The sequence below is a fragment of the Chanodichthys erythropterus genome, chromosome 17 (assembly GCF_024489055.1).
Source record: "Chanodichthys erythropterus isolate Z2021 chromosome 17, ASM2448905v1, whole genome shotgun sequence".
Classification (NCBI taxonomy): Eukaryota; Metazoa; Chordata; class Actinopteri; order Cypriniformes; family Xenocyprididae; genus Chanodichthys; species Chanodichthys erythropterus.
Genome location: NC_090237.1, coordinates 14,764,472 through 14,779,042, shown reverse-complemented (window position 1 = coordinate 14,779,042; position 14,571 = coordinate 14,764,472). Strand labels below are relative to the sequence as shown.

Sequence of the window (14,571 nt, the reverse complement as noted above, 5' to 3'; positions counted from 1 at the left end):
TCTTTAATCCAGAATGGCAGCTCAGCTGAAAGGTTTGTTTGAGCTGCGCCCTCTACTGTACAGGTGTAAATATGCATTTCCTTCAGCTTGAAGCTTATTCATTTCACTTTTGGTGTGAAAGGGCCTTAACATGTGCCAAGAATAGATATTTTTTGTTGTTATTAAAAAACAAACAAGCAAGCCCAGCCCAGTTGAGAAAAAGTACCGCAAAAGTAATGTAACGCATTACCTTTCATAAAAAGTAAGTAACACAATTAGTTACTTTTTTAGGGAGTAACGCAATATTTTAATTTGTTACTTTTAAAAGTATCTTTTCCCAACACTGGTTAAGAGATGCATGCAACTCTAGTTTAAAAGAGTACAACTTAATTTTTTTTTATCACTTGTTACTTCTGGAGAGAAATAGCACAGACTCTGTGCAGATTCAAGTCCGCATGTGGCGACCATAAAAGTTAAAGAACACTTACTTTTTATTTATATTTTTCCTTTAGTGTGTACATGCTGTTTATGCATATAAACGATCCGGAAAGTTAAAAGCACATAGTCCACACCAAAGGGAAACTCTCCAACGGAAAACATCCTCGTTTGTAGCCATTAGTAGACTACTGGTTACTGCTGGCTACTTTTGTATGTCATGTATGGACTTCCAATACCGATACCATAGTTACCATATGTATAATACTGTTTACAGCTGCAGATGACGCATTGGGAGCTGAAACCCAATTATGGTAAGGTGCGTTACATTCCGACACACCCTCTAAGCAGTTGATCATTCACAACAGACAGCTTTTGGATGGAGAGCTTTAAAGAGAGATTTAAACGGAGTGTTTCAGGCAGAGGGTGAAAAGAGGTGCTGCAACAATGTCCGGTATGAGATTTAAAAAAAAAAAAAAAAAAAAAAAACTTTAAATCATGTAAATGTATTCTAGTAGACCCCAAAAATAAAATAATAAACTTGTAAATAAGCAGTATGAATACTTTAAAATATGCAAAAATATCTTCTCTAAAACTCCAATACAACAAGTAGGTATAATAATTTGATGTTAAAGGTTTTCATGTCTGTTGTGTAACATTTGATCAAAAGGTCTCAGATAAATTAGCATTGTGAACACATTCATCAATATTTCATAAGTCAGAAGCAACAGCACCTCTTAAACATGATGTTGCAGCCCAGCAGAGGAGCTCCCCTGTAGGACTTGGCCAAAGAGGCGCCTCTGCTCTCCTTTGAGGCACCAGAAAAAAGCATGCCAGCTCAAGCCTTTATGGTTCTGCAGTCCTTGAGGGGAGCACTGATATGATTTTAGGCAGAGAGGAGCCTTTAGGGACCTAATGGTTGGTGATAAACTGAAACTCGCCCTTCATCCCAGAGGGGACGTACAATACAAGTCCATTAAATTTGGCCCACAACACCTGCCAGGGGAGCGGCTCTCTGCACTTAGGTTTGTTAGCAGCTGGTCTCTATGTTTGCTTTTTTTGCTATTGATCAGTGGCTCACCACCTCTGACTCTCTCTGGCCAACGTATGGCCCACCAGACATGGGGCTGCCAATTAACGTCAGTCCTGAATGCATGATTTAAGGGACTGGTAGCAGAGACCTCGCCATTAGCACGAGCGGCCCATGTTATTTGGCTTTAGTACTACACCGCCATGCAAAAAGCTCTAGTGCCCACCATGAATAATTGACTAACAGCCAGAGACCATTAAGCCACTCTTCCAGAAGGGAGCTCCGCATGACCTTACAAACGCGTATGCATATGTTTGTGTACTCATAATAAGGCGAGGAAAGGTCAGCGTAATTGTACGAGAACTGCAAAAATCAAGTGGGTCGCCACCAGCAGTATCATGATATATGCAGCGTCTCCTGTCATATAGCTCCTGCTGTGGAGTAATGGATGTAGCAGTAGCAAAGTTAAATTATCTCTTTCATCTCTCTAACTCTGGCGCTTATAGACAGCATAGTGATTTGTGTTGCTATTGGAGCAGTTACTGTACATATGGGACGTGGGTGGTGAACACACACTGAATAAACTCACCTTTTATGGGAAATATGGGAATATTAGCATGTTTTTCATGGTTAGATGTGTTGTTGAAGGGGAACATGGTCTAGCGGCTAGCACATGTGCTCCTACATGAGTTTGAATCTGGCTCCCATCCTGTTCCATTTTAGTTCCCATCATTTACTCTTTTTTTTTTACACTTTTCTCTTTACACTTTTCTCTGTATGGTTTGGCCAAAAATAAAGACAAGAAAATCAAGCGTTAGCATCAGTTCTGGCAGGTCACGTCAGTCAAGCTCGCATCAGCTGACTCCCAGGTGACTCACGTCTACCTATAGGAATACGACACCTATCACAGCATCATATATAAGCACCTCAGTATTATCAGCAGCTATCGCATTTCTCAGGAGCTAATTACCCTCCTCCATCCCCAGCTCCCCCTCTCGTCAGTCAGGATTGGCCTTATGATTCCCCTGAATCAGACTAATTCTTAAAATATGTGTGTTAAATTATCGACATTAAAGGTGCCATCGAATGGAAAATTTAATTTACCTTGGCATAGTTGAATAACAATCCTCCTCCTTATATAAATCTCATTTGTTTAAAAGACCTCAGAGGAACAGGCGAATCTCAACATAACACAGACTGTTACGTAACAACCGGGATCATTAATATGTACGCCCCCAATATTTGCATATGCCTGCTCAGGTTCAAGGCATTAGACAAGGGCAGCCAGTATTAACGTCTGGATCTGTGCACAGCTGAATCGTCAGACTAGGTAAGCAAGCAAGAACAATAGCGAAAAATTGCAGATGAAGCAATAATAACTGACATGATCATGATATTTTAGTGATATTTGTAAATGTTTCGTTAGCATGTTGCTAATGTACTGTTAAATGTGGTTAAAGTTAACATCGTTTCTTACGGTGTTCACAGAGACAAGAGCGGTCGCTATTTTCATTTTTAAACCCTTGCAGTCTGTATAATTCATTAACACAACTTCATTCTTTATAAATCTCTCCAACAGTGTGTAATGTTAGCTTTAGCCCGTTAGCCATGGAGCACTATCAATCTCATTCAGAATCAAATGTAAACATCCAAATAAACACTATACTCACATGATTTGATGTATGCATGCAGCATGCATGATGAACACTTTGTAAAGATCCATTTTGAGGGTTATATTAGCTGTGTAAACTTTGTTTATGCTGTTTAAGGCAAGCGCAAGCTCTGGGGGTGGGGAGCGTGTGGAATTAAAGGGGCCGCAGCCTGAATTGGTGCATTTCTAATTATACCCCAAAATAGGCAGTTAAAAAAATTATTATAAAAAATCTATGGGGACTATTTTGAGTTAAAACTTCACAGACACATTCAGGGGACACCTTAGACTTATATTACATCTTGTAAAAAAAAATAAAAAAATGTTCGATGGCACCTTTAATGAAATCTGCATGTTGGTTCTGTTCTGTTTACCCTAAGGGGGGTTATTGCTGCTCACCCTGCTCTTATCCATGCTAGGCTGAATAGATGTGCAGGGAGTTCTTGCCCAGAACAGAACCATACCGCCAATACAAACTCTTTGCAATTATCAATCATATTTGATGATAGTGGTCCTATTTACACTAAGTGAAAATAGCAATGTATTCTATTACACCATGTAAAAGTATCAGTTCTTTGCAAAAGTGTAAACAATAATTAGATGCTATCTATACTTTATATTGGCAGATTATATTTGCACCTCCGTATTTTTGTACATTAACAGGATGCAATAATATCATAGAGTGTAAATGATTATATTTATTAAAATTATTAAATGGATGCTGCCTTATTGGGAGAATAAAAACCCTCCCTACACCTTTCCCTAACTCTACCCACTAAACACTTTTAATATTATTAAACACTCGTTAGGCAGTGATTCCTATTTCATTACAGTGGCGGGTCATTAGCCAAGTTAGCAGACATTACAAACATATTTATGGAATATACATGCATATCTGACAGATTTTGATGAATGGATCATTTTGCATGTAATGGCTCACATGATGAAATAATGTTTAGAAGTTGTGAAGTGTTTTGAAAAGTGACAATTTCACTGAGAATCAACTCTTCAGTTTTGATCATGTGTGCAATTTGCTTAAATCAGTAAGAGATTCAAATCTGATGTGTGAACTAAATGTTCAGAGATCTGAGCTTATTGTTTTGAGAGAAAAAAATTCTCATTCGAGAATTGAGCCAAAGCGATTGGAAAAAAAATGTAAAAAAAAAAAAATGCTGCTTTTAAATAATAATTTTAAAAAACTGTTCAATATTATGGTATGTAAGCAAATCCCAAAATGAATATCCATTTCACTTTTAACATTTTAAAATGATTTATTTTAGTTGTTAGTGTTTGATTTTTAATTTAAGTAGACAAAATATTATGGTCCATAATGGCCATGAAAATCAATCATCATTATCAATATTGGCCAGAATTTTAACATCAGTGCATCACTACTAATATTCCTTATTAGGGTTCAATTAATTGAAATACCTAAATGTAAATCATATTTTTGTCATCTTGTTTTTTTACAGCAAATATATAATATATATATATAATATATATATATTAGCAGTTCATTTTCAATATTGTTGGCTCTATGACAGAGTGTTACAGATCCCTTGTTTCCCTGGACTCCATTTCCCAGTATCCTCCTGTTCTCCACACCTGCACTCACTTCCCTCGTCAGCTCCTCATCGTCACTCATCACCTGCACCTGGACTCTATTGTCAGCACTCCCCATATATTGCACTCACTCCCTTCACTCCTCGTCCGTTCTCTGTTTATGTTAGAGTTTGTTGGATGTACTCTGCCTTTTTGTTCATTAAAGTATTGTTTGATTGTGGAAATCCGTATCAGCCTCATCTCTACACCAGCAACCGTAACAGAAGAACGGACCTAAACTTGGGATTTCCACAGAGAGAAAAAATGGAGACTTTCCCCAGCTCCCTGGATCCAGCTCCTCCATCGCCTCTCACCCTAACAGCCAGCGAACGCATTATCGGGCTCCTGCAGGTAGGACGTTCGCTGGAGAGGTATGTGGAGGAGTTCGTTGAGCTTGCTTACTTGTCTAACTGGCCCGACGCTCAGTTGATCTCCCTGTTTTTGGATGGATTGGATGACGACACTATCCGTTTTGATGAACCTGTTTTTTGTTTCTCCTTAAGCGATACTATCAATTTAATTTTGTGGTTGAATGGCTCCAAATTCTTGGTAGAAGAGGTTCAGGATCAGTGTTGTCGTCCGGTCCATCCAGAAACACGGTTGGCCGGGCCAGTTAGTCAACCTCCGGCTTCCTCCGCACACCTTTCCAGCGAACTCCCTGCCTGCCCCACACGGGACCCACAATCCTCAACTGGGTCCCGTAAGCGGAGGAGGAGGAAGCAAGCCGCTTCAGTGTCTCCAGAGCCCGTTCCAGTATCTCCAGAGCCCGCTCCAGTATCTCCAGAGCCCGCTCCAGTGTCTCCAGAGCCCGCTCCAGTGTCTCCAGAGCCCGCTCCAGTGTCTCCAGAGCCCGCTCCAGTGTCTCCAGAGCCCGCTCCAGTGTCTCCAGAGCACGCTCCAGTGTCTCCAGAGCCTGCTCCAGTATCTCCAGAGCCCGCTCCAGTATCTCCAGAGCCCGCTCCAGTATCTCCAGAGCCAGCTCCAGTCCCCACAGAGCCAGCTCCAGTGCCTGTGGGGATTTTAATTGTATTTGAGGGGATGAAATGGCCCTCAACCCCAGTCTCCTCCGAGCCAAGTTCTCCAGTCTCCTCCGAGCCAAGTTCTCCAGTCTCCTCCGAGCCAAGTTCTCCAGTCTCCTCCGAGCCAAGTTCTCCAGTCTCCTCCGAGCCAAGTTCTCCAGTCTCCTCCGAGCCAAGTTCTCCAGTCTCCTCCGAGCCAAGTTCTCCAGTCTCCGCCGAGCAAGCAGCGCCAGTCTCCGCCGCCGAGCAAGCAGCGCCAGTCTCCGCCGCCGAGCAAAGTTCTCCAGTCTCCGCCGCCGAGCAAAGTTCTCCAGTCTCCGCCGCCGAGCAAAGTTCTCCAGTCTCCGCCGCCGAGCAAAGTTCTCCAGTCTCCGCCGCCGAGCAAAGTTCTCCAGTCTCCGCCGCCGAGCAAAGTTCTCCAGTCTCCGCCGCCGAGCAAAGTTCTCCAGTCTCCGCCGCCGAGCAAAGTTCTCCAGTCTCCGCCGCCGAGCAAAGTTCTCCAGTCTCCGCCGCCGAGCAAAGTTCTCCAGTCTCCGCCGCCGAGCAAAGTTCTCCAGTCTCCGCCGCCGAGCAAAGTTCTCCAGTCTCCGCCGCCGAGCAAAGTTCTCCAGTCTCCGCCGCCGAGCAAAGTTCTCCAGTCTCCGCCGCCGAGCAAAGTTCTCCAGTCTCCGCCGCCGCCGAGCAAAGTTCTCCAGTCTCCGCCGCCGCCGAGCAAAGTTCTCCAGTCTCCGCCGCCGCCGAGCCCTCAGCTCCAGCCGCCGCCGCCGAGCCAGCCGCTCCAGCCGCCGCCGCCGAGCCAGCCGCTCCAGCCGCCGCCGCCGAGCCAGCCGCTCCAGCCGCCGCCGCCGAGCCAGCCGCTCCAGCCGCCGCCGCCACCGAACCAACTGCTCCTATGAACTGTGTTTTTGAAACCTCCAGCCCAAAGACTGTTTCCCCTCCCTGCCTCCCTCTCCCGCCTCCGTCCATATGTCTCAGCACTGAACCTTCACCTCAAGCCCCCTCGCCCAGATCTCCACCTCGGACCTCTGGGCGATTACCTTCACCCCGGCTCCAACCTCCCTCTGCTCCACCGTTGTCCAGCAGTCCACCAGTGTCACCAGTCTCCATCCTGCCCCCGTTCACACCTTGTTCCTTCGTCGGCCTGCCCTCACTTCTGGACTGCACTCCTCCGTCTTCGCTCCGTCACTCCGTCCCTCAGCTCCAGTTGGCCTCCTCACTCTCCCCAGTGTTCACTTTGTTGTATGTCGTCTGTCTTACACTGCGGCCTTCTGGAGCACCGGCTGCGCTTCGGTCGGCGGACCGCTGCGCTTCGGTCAGGGACCGCTGGTTCCGCCATCTCCCACCGGTCCTTCAGCGCCGCCTGGGCACTACGGCATGAAGCCTTCGGTCCCTGACCCGCCATGGCGGCCTGCTGCACCTGACCCGCCATGTCTGCCCGCTGCACCTGACCCGCCATGTCTTCCCGCTGCATGTCTGCCCACGGCTCCTGACCCGCCATGGCTGCCCACGGCTCCTGACCCGCCATGGCTGCCCACGGCTCCTGACCCCCCATGGCTGCCCACGGCTCCTGACCCGCCATGGTTTTTGGACCTGCCCTGGAGACCTCCACTCCAGTTTACTCCTCCCCCTGCTCCGGTTTGAGGTCTCCAGGGCGCCCGCCCCCCTCCCGGTTGTTACATCTACGGCGCGAGGACGCGCCTACCGGGAGGGGGAGGTACTGTTACAGATCCCTTGTTTCCCTGGACTCCATTTCCCAGTATCCTCCTGTTCTCCACACCTGCACTCACTTCCCTCGTCAGCTCCTCATCGTCACTCATCACCTGCACCTGGACTCTATTGTCAGCACTCCCCATATATTGCACTCACTCCCTTCACTCCTCGTCCGTTCTCTGTTTATGTTAGAGTTTGTTGGATGTACTCTGCCTTTTTGTTCATTAAAGTATTGTTTGATTGTGGAAATCCGTATCAGCCTCATCTCTACACCAGCAACCGTAACACAGAGTTGCTCTATTGTAAGTTGATTTGGATAAAATAGTCTGCTAAATGCAAAAATTATATTCATTAATCACATTATCATGAAATAAACCAGTTCTGGTTAAATCAAACATATTATTTGCATCCTTGTTCTGTGGCTGCTGCAGCCACATCCCTGCAGTTGTCATTCTTATATCATATATTATATTTTGCTTTTACAAAGATTACAGATGCAAATCTCACCTCAAAGGGTGTCAACTGTGCATCATAGAGATTCATACCAATGAGCGTCAGTGCAAGCTGACTGCGTGTTTGGCATGTGTTGGCCATAGCAACTGCGGAACAGAGGATGTTATTTTCTAGAGAATAGCATGACGCATCAGCTGCCAGGCTGTCAGAAATGGCTTTTCCTCCTGTCCACGCTTACTTGTGCTTGCCTTTTCTGTGTTTTAATGAATGACTTTGAGTTTTCCACTGAGGAAAATAACTGCAGCAAAGAAAGAAAACAGTCCTTTATGTCCTGGGAAACAGTAAATCTATTAATCATGTTGCAGCCGAAGTGCAATTCCAATGTAAATGGATTAGAGAAGTGAAGGACTGCGTCGGCCAGGGACTTGAACAATGAAATGTACAGCGGAGCGGCTTGCCAGTATAAATGGACTTTGTGGTGCCTGGGGAGTGCAGGTCTCTAATGCTGAGGCTGAGGTCGGGGAGGGTGTGATGGGAAGGTGAATTCAATAACTCATAGACCGCTGTGTTCTTGCATTCCAGGAATAAGAGGAGATGAGGACTAGATGTTCTTCCCTTTAAAATTTGTAGGTTGCCATATACACACCTCAAAATATTAGACATTACGGTTGTATTTATGAAGAGTATGGCAGCACATGACTGTCTCCAGTCCCTGTGAGTGATGTTTGAGGAGGCATGACGAGGCACAATGACTTCTGGGTCATTTGCTTGGTTTAACAAATGCACACCCAAACACACACACACTCATAAGCGTGCCAGCGTGTCTTGCCGCTGGTTTTGTGTCATTGTTTGCTGTATTGAGGGATTATAGGCTCAGGGTGTTCACGGGCTGTTTTGCACTGGATCCAAACAGCACTCTGATGTGAAGCTGACGATCCCCCGTGTCTTGGCTGCAGATGGGGATTGAGTATAATAATCTGTTTCCCATCTGGAGTCAGTGTTCTCTATGAGGGAAGAAATAATAAAACTGGGAATATGGCCTCAATGACTCTATCCAACTCCAACTGCAGTCATCTCAGCCCAAAAAATATTGAAGCATTGAAAGTTGGATAGAGTGAGCATTTGTGAAACATATCCAGGTCATATTTCACTTTCACTTTGTTTTATATATATATATATATATATATACATACAGGTGCTGGTCATATAATTAGAATATTGTGGAAAAGTTCTTTTTTTTTATTGTAAATTATTTAAAAACATGAAACTTTATTTATACTAGATTCCCTACATGTAAAGTAAAAACATTTCAAAAGTTTTTTTTAGTTTTTTTTTAATTTGTTGATTAGAGCGTTAAAAGCTAATGAAAGTCCAAAATCCAGTATCTCAAAATATTAGAATATTTACATTTTGAGTTTCATTAAATGACCATCTCTACAGTATAAATTCCAGGTATCTCTTGTTCTTTGAAACCACACTAATGGGGAAGACTGCTGACTTGGCAATGGTCCAGGAGACAATCACTGACACCCTCCACAAAGAGAGTAAGTCACAGATGGTCATTACTGAATGTGGTGGCTGTTTACAGAGTGATGTATCAAAGCATATTAAATGCAAAGTTGACTAGAAGGAAGAAATTGGGTAGGCAAAGGTGCACAAGCAACAGGGATGACCACAAGCTTGAGAATACTGTCAAGTAAAGCTGATTCAAACACTTGGGAGAGCTTCACAATGAGTCAAATGAAGCCAGAGTCAGCGCATCAAGAGTCACCACACTCAGACATCTTCAGGAAAAGGACTACCAAGCCACTTCTGAAAAAACAACAACGTCAAAAGCATCTTACCTGGGTTAAGGAGAAAAAGAACTGGACAGTGAACAGTGGTCGAAAGTCCTCTTTTCAGATAAAAGTAAATTTTGCATTTCATGTTGAAATCATGGTCCCAGAGTCTGAAGGAAGACTGGAGAGGCACAGAATCCAAGCTGCTTGAAGTCTAGTGTGAAGTTTCTGAAGTTAGTAATGATTTGGGGGGCTGTGACATCTGCTGGTGTTGGTCCATTGTGTTTTATCAAGTGCAAAGTTAATGCAGCCATCTTCCAGGAGATTTTGGAGCACTTTATGCTTCCATCTGCTAACAAGCTTTATGGAGATGCTGATTTCCTTTTCCAGCAGGACTTTAGCACCTGCCCACAGTGCAAAAACCACTTCCAAGTGGTTTGCTGACCATGATATTACTGTGCTTTATTGGCCAGCCAACATGCCTGACCCCTGAATCTATGGGATATTTTCAAGAGAAAGATGAGAAACAGTCGATCCAACAATATGCTGAAGGCTGAATAGTGCCTCAGCAGTGCCACAGGCTGAAGTGAAGGCTGTCACACTTCACTGATGCTGTAATTTGTGCTAGGAGCAAGTCATTTGCTGTAATATATGCTGCCACCAAGTATTGAGTGCACAAATTAACATACTTTAAAGAACTTGAACTTTTCTGTTTTGAAAATCCCTTTTTTGATTGATCTTAGGAAATATTCTAATATTTTGAGATACTGGATTTTGGACTTTCATGAGCTGTGCGCTCTTATCATCAAAATTAAATTTAAAAAAAATGGATCGTTTGAAAAGTTTTACTTTACATGTAGGGAATCTAGAATATATGAAAGTTTCATTTTTAAAAATAATTTACAATAAAAAAACTTTTTCACGATATTCTAATTATATGACCAGCACTTGTGCTGTTATGTCAGCACATATATACATTTTTTTGTCCAAAGGACTTAATAATAAAAAACAAAACAAAGATATGACATCCAAAGTAAGGTAGTACAACTAGATCTCTTTTATTGAATCCAAAAGGTTTTAATTATATTTTGCTAAATATAAAGGTATTTTAAAGATTTTGAAGTGTCAAAAGGTCATTTGGTCTGTCCAAAGGCCAATACAGCCATTTAATTTTTGATTAAAATATCTTAAAATGTAATAAATGTATTTTTTTTTTTATTCTGGCATGACCTCATATATCAACATTGTGCAAACTGGTATATTGTGTGTAGAAGTCGTTGCTATAAGTCGTTATAAGAAAGAATGTCCGGAAAAATGAATTTCATCGATGTCATTCGGAGTAACCGATATAAAGGGACCATTTTGGATCAAGTCATGCAGTCAATATCACGTGACAGGATGTGACATCATACAGACGCCTGCAAAGGGCCACATAGTCATAAAGCAAAGTAACTAACTATCTTTTAACTATTTGAAAAATTCATGTTTTCACTTGCTCATACACATGTCCCAAAACATCATGTCATTCGGTACAACCGCTATAAAACATGGAAAATATTTTTAAAACTTATACTTAATATAAAATGTTTAATTGTCCTTTTACTAGCTAGCTAAATATTAGTCTGTTAGCATTGTTTAAAAATATCGTCATTTGGTATAACCAAATGTGTCATTCTGTAAAACTGAAATTTTGGTTAAACTGAATTACTTTTGTAGTAACAAATTTTGTCCATCTTGTAAAAAATGACAAAAGCAGTGCCAATTAATTATAAAGACCACATTATCTCATTGTTAACACTTAATAAAACTTCAAAATGAATTTTATCTACATTATGTTTTTTTTACACTTTTAAAAACCTTATTTGTCAATGACCCATACACATTCAATAATTTTACTTCACTTCACTTCACTTCACTTCACTTCACTTCACTTCACTTCACTTCACTTCACTTCACTTCACTTCACTTCACTTCACTTCACTTCACTTCACTTCACACATTTCCACCAAAAAGTCTGATTAACGTAATGTAAAAAATTATCATTATTGTCTACACTTTTTAAATAAAATTAACAAATTAAAAATAGCACACACATAGTAAAATGATGCATAATTATTTAATTATTCCAATATATTATAATAATGAGATGGAGGGGATAATGTGCTTAATTGTTAAGAAAAAATAATTTTCATTTGATTTTCAGGGGTAATATGACCTGCACATCTTCTTGGCAGGCTTTGTGAGATTGACCCAATATTTGCTGTTCCCATCTGCTGTCATAGGAGAACAATGATGGGCGTCCAGTAGTTTTTCCAATTTTCTTCGAAAAAAAGGTTTATTTAATCTCTATGCAAATATTAGTGATATGTAAACTATTATCCTCCTAACGAGTAAGCCACACCTATTTGTTCTCTCTAAAAAAAAAAAAAAAAAATCTGACATCTACTAGTTTATCCATGGGTTTGTAAATATTTCATTTCAGACATATGAATAATTTACCCAGGGTGTGACATAATGCCTGATTCATTTTTAATATCTCTTCAAATTTGAATCCATAAACATTTTATGGTGCAGTGATGGAAGCAGCTTATTTAGCAGGTTCTGCTGTTAGAAAGTGGGATGTGCTCTATAGTGAGCAGTAAAAACTAAACTATAATTATTTATTAGGGTTCAAAAAAACCCGCTAAGATATTTTATGTCAGCATAAAGCCATTGAAACTCTGTGTGACTTCTGTGTCAAGAAACATCCATCAATGTCATTGTACCTTAATCAAATACAAGGATGGTGTGCAATATTACATGTGATGCATTTGGGAGAGTGAAAGACCATTCATTTCAGCCTAGAGATTTCTTTAATTGCATTTGCTTGATCTAATCAGACCCAGTTAGTCCACTGTGGTAAGACTGCAAAGCACCTGTGTATGTGTTCCTGCCCCGATGACACACTTCTTTTCTTTTACAGGGTAGAGAGATCTACAGACCAGGTGATCAAGCCTGTCAACGTGGAGGCCTTATCCAAGTGGGTGGGTAAGATCCCCCCGGATGTACTGCGGGACATGCCTGTCATCGCCCCTATGCTGGCCAGGCTCGGCTATGATCCACACGCCAACCCTCCCAACTACGGCCGGCCCGACCCCCTCGTCCTGGATAACACTAGAAGGGTGAGAATCGCCACAAACTATCTTCTGTGGTGACTTTTTTCAATTGTACCTTAAAGCACCTCGACCTCATTTTCCTCCATCCGCAACTAAATCATCTTGCTGCTATTATTATATCAGGCACATTGCCACGTATGCGGGTTAAAAGTGTTCTTCAAGCTAGGCTATATGTTATGAGACTGGGATCAGAGGATTTGGTATTGCTTAGCTTTTGTGCTCAGTATTTACTTTTTACTTTCTTGTCCAAGTATTAAAAGCCATTTACATTCCACACATCTTGCAGGCGCGAGCAGCTCCATGTGTGAAACGGGTACTTAGGTGTGAGTTGCACCTCTGGGATTGATATAGATATTAATTTTTTTTAGCTATATTGCCTATAATGCTAGAGGCTAGAAATCTCAAACATCACCTATCCCAAATAAGACAAATCAGTCTTAAATTAAGAATAAATAGTTAAATATTGGCCATTTTGTTTTGTTGACAGAGCTGTGTTTGAGAGACTTGCATTATGAAGAAGAAGTGGGTGTTCTTTATAAAGGACCAAACATTGATTGACACTCTATTGTATTCATTTTGTCATCATTATTTCTCTGAGGTTATTGATTGCTAATGATTCATGGTTCACTGGTGGATATAGACCCAGCTTACTGCTGTCAAACCTTAATAAATGTACATTCTATTATGAGCCGAGTCTGTTGATTGACCAACCATTCCAACATTAGTGTTGTTTTATATTAATTCCACTTCATTATGCATAATTTCTTTCTAATGTGAAGCTTACAGAATATGGATATGTTGCATGTACAGAACTATCTCTGCCATCTCAGTCTGTACTGAGCTGAAGGTTAGACCAATTTGGAGGCTAATTTAGTCTGTTTAATGATGATAGTTCAAGAATAGTTGTAGCTGCTAGCATCACTTTACACATGACAAAAATATTACCTCAGAGTGTCCCTTTCTTCTCGCTCTGACTGGAAATCTCGTTTTAGTAAAGAGAACTCGGTCTCAGTTCTTACATCAGCAGTATTACGCCACAATCCCTCACAGCTGCTAACCATTTGCAGCGGTTAATGACGAAATCATATGCTAAACTATGGAAAAAAAGAACATAAAATGTGTTTAATACTCCGAAAGAGCCTTTAAGATTGTAAAAGTGGCTCCAGGCTCTTTGTGTTCCTTGAGCAGACAGGTTTCGAGGTGCTGTGATTTACAGTTGTGCCTGAGGGAAACATTTCTGGTTGTAGCACTGTACCCTTGCCTTACTAAATAATGAATACCGTGCCACTCAAGGTGGGCTAGGTGGTCTTGTCATTCACTATGACAGGGCCAATATAAATATTCACTATATTAGTCTTTTTCCAGGTTGAAACGACACAAAACTTAGGAAAATTGCATGACTTGATAGAGTGCTGACTGTGGTGGAAAGCATTTTTATGCTACTTGAGCAGTGAACCACAGTCACAGTGAAGAGAGTGGCAGGTTTTTTTTCTTTTCCAAGGTCTGGAAGAGGCCCCTTTCGAGCTCTATCTGTGTGTCAGAGAGTTTGAGGGGAAAAGCTGTGTCAGATTCCTATCCTTGGAAAATTATCAGTGGCATTGACATGGCTGGGCAATGTTTTCTGGCCACATGTTCATCCCGGTTGCCCTTTTTTTCTGCTGTAGGAATGTGATTGTGGTCGGAATGTCTCTAGAAATCCAATGTGAATGCTTTTAAAGAGATAGCTCACCCAAAAATGAAATTGTCACTATTTACTCAT

At 41.9% G+C, this 14,571-nt stretch overlaps 1 protein-coding gene across 2 annotated transcripts in view; it reads left to right on the top strand.

Moving 5' to 3' along the window:
• tpst1 (tyrosylprotein sulfotransferase 1) overlaps positions 1–14,571 on the top strand; it is a 54,080-nt gene that overhangs the window by 20,639 nt on the left and 18,870 nt on the right. For both annotated transcript variants that reach the window (XM_067364938.1, XM_067364939.1), the window contains exon 3: positions 12,620–12,818. In XM_067364938.1, coding sequence (XP_067221039.1) covers positions 12,620–12,818 — 199 coding nt within the window. The remainder of the gene's footprint in view (positions 1–12,619; positions 12,819–14,571) is intronic.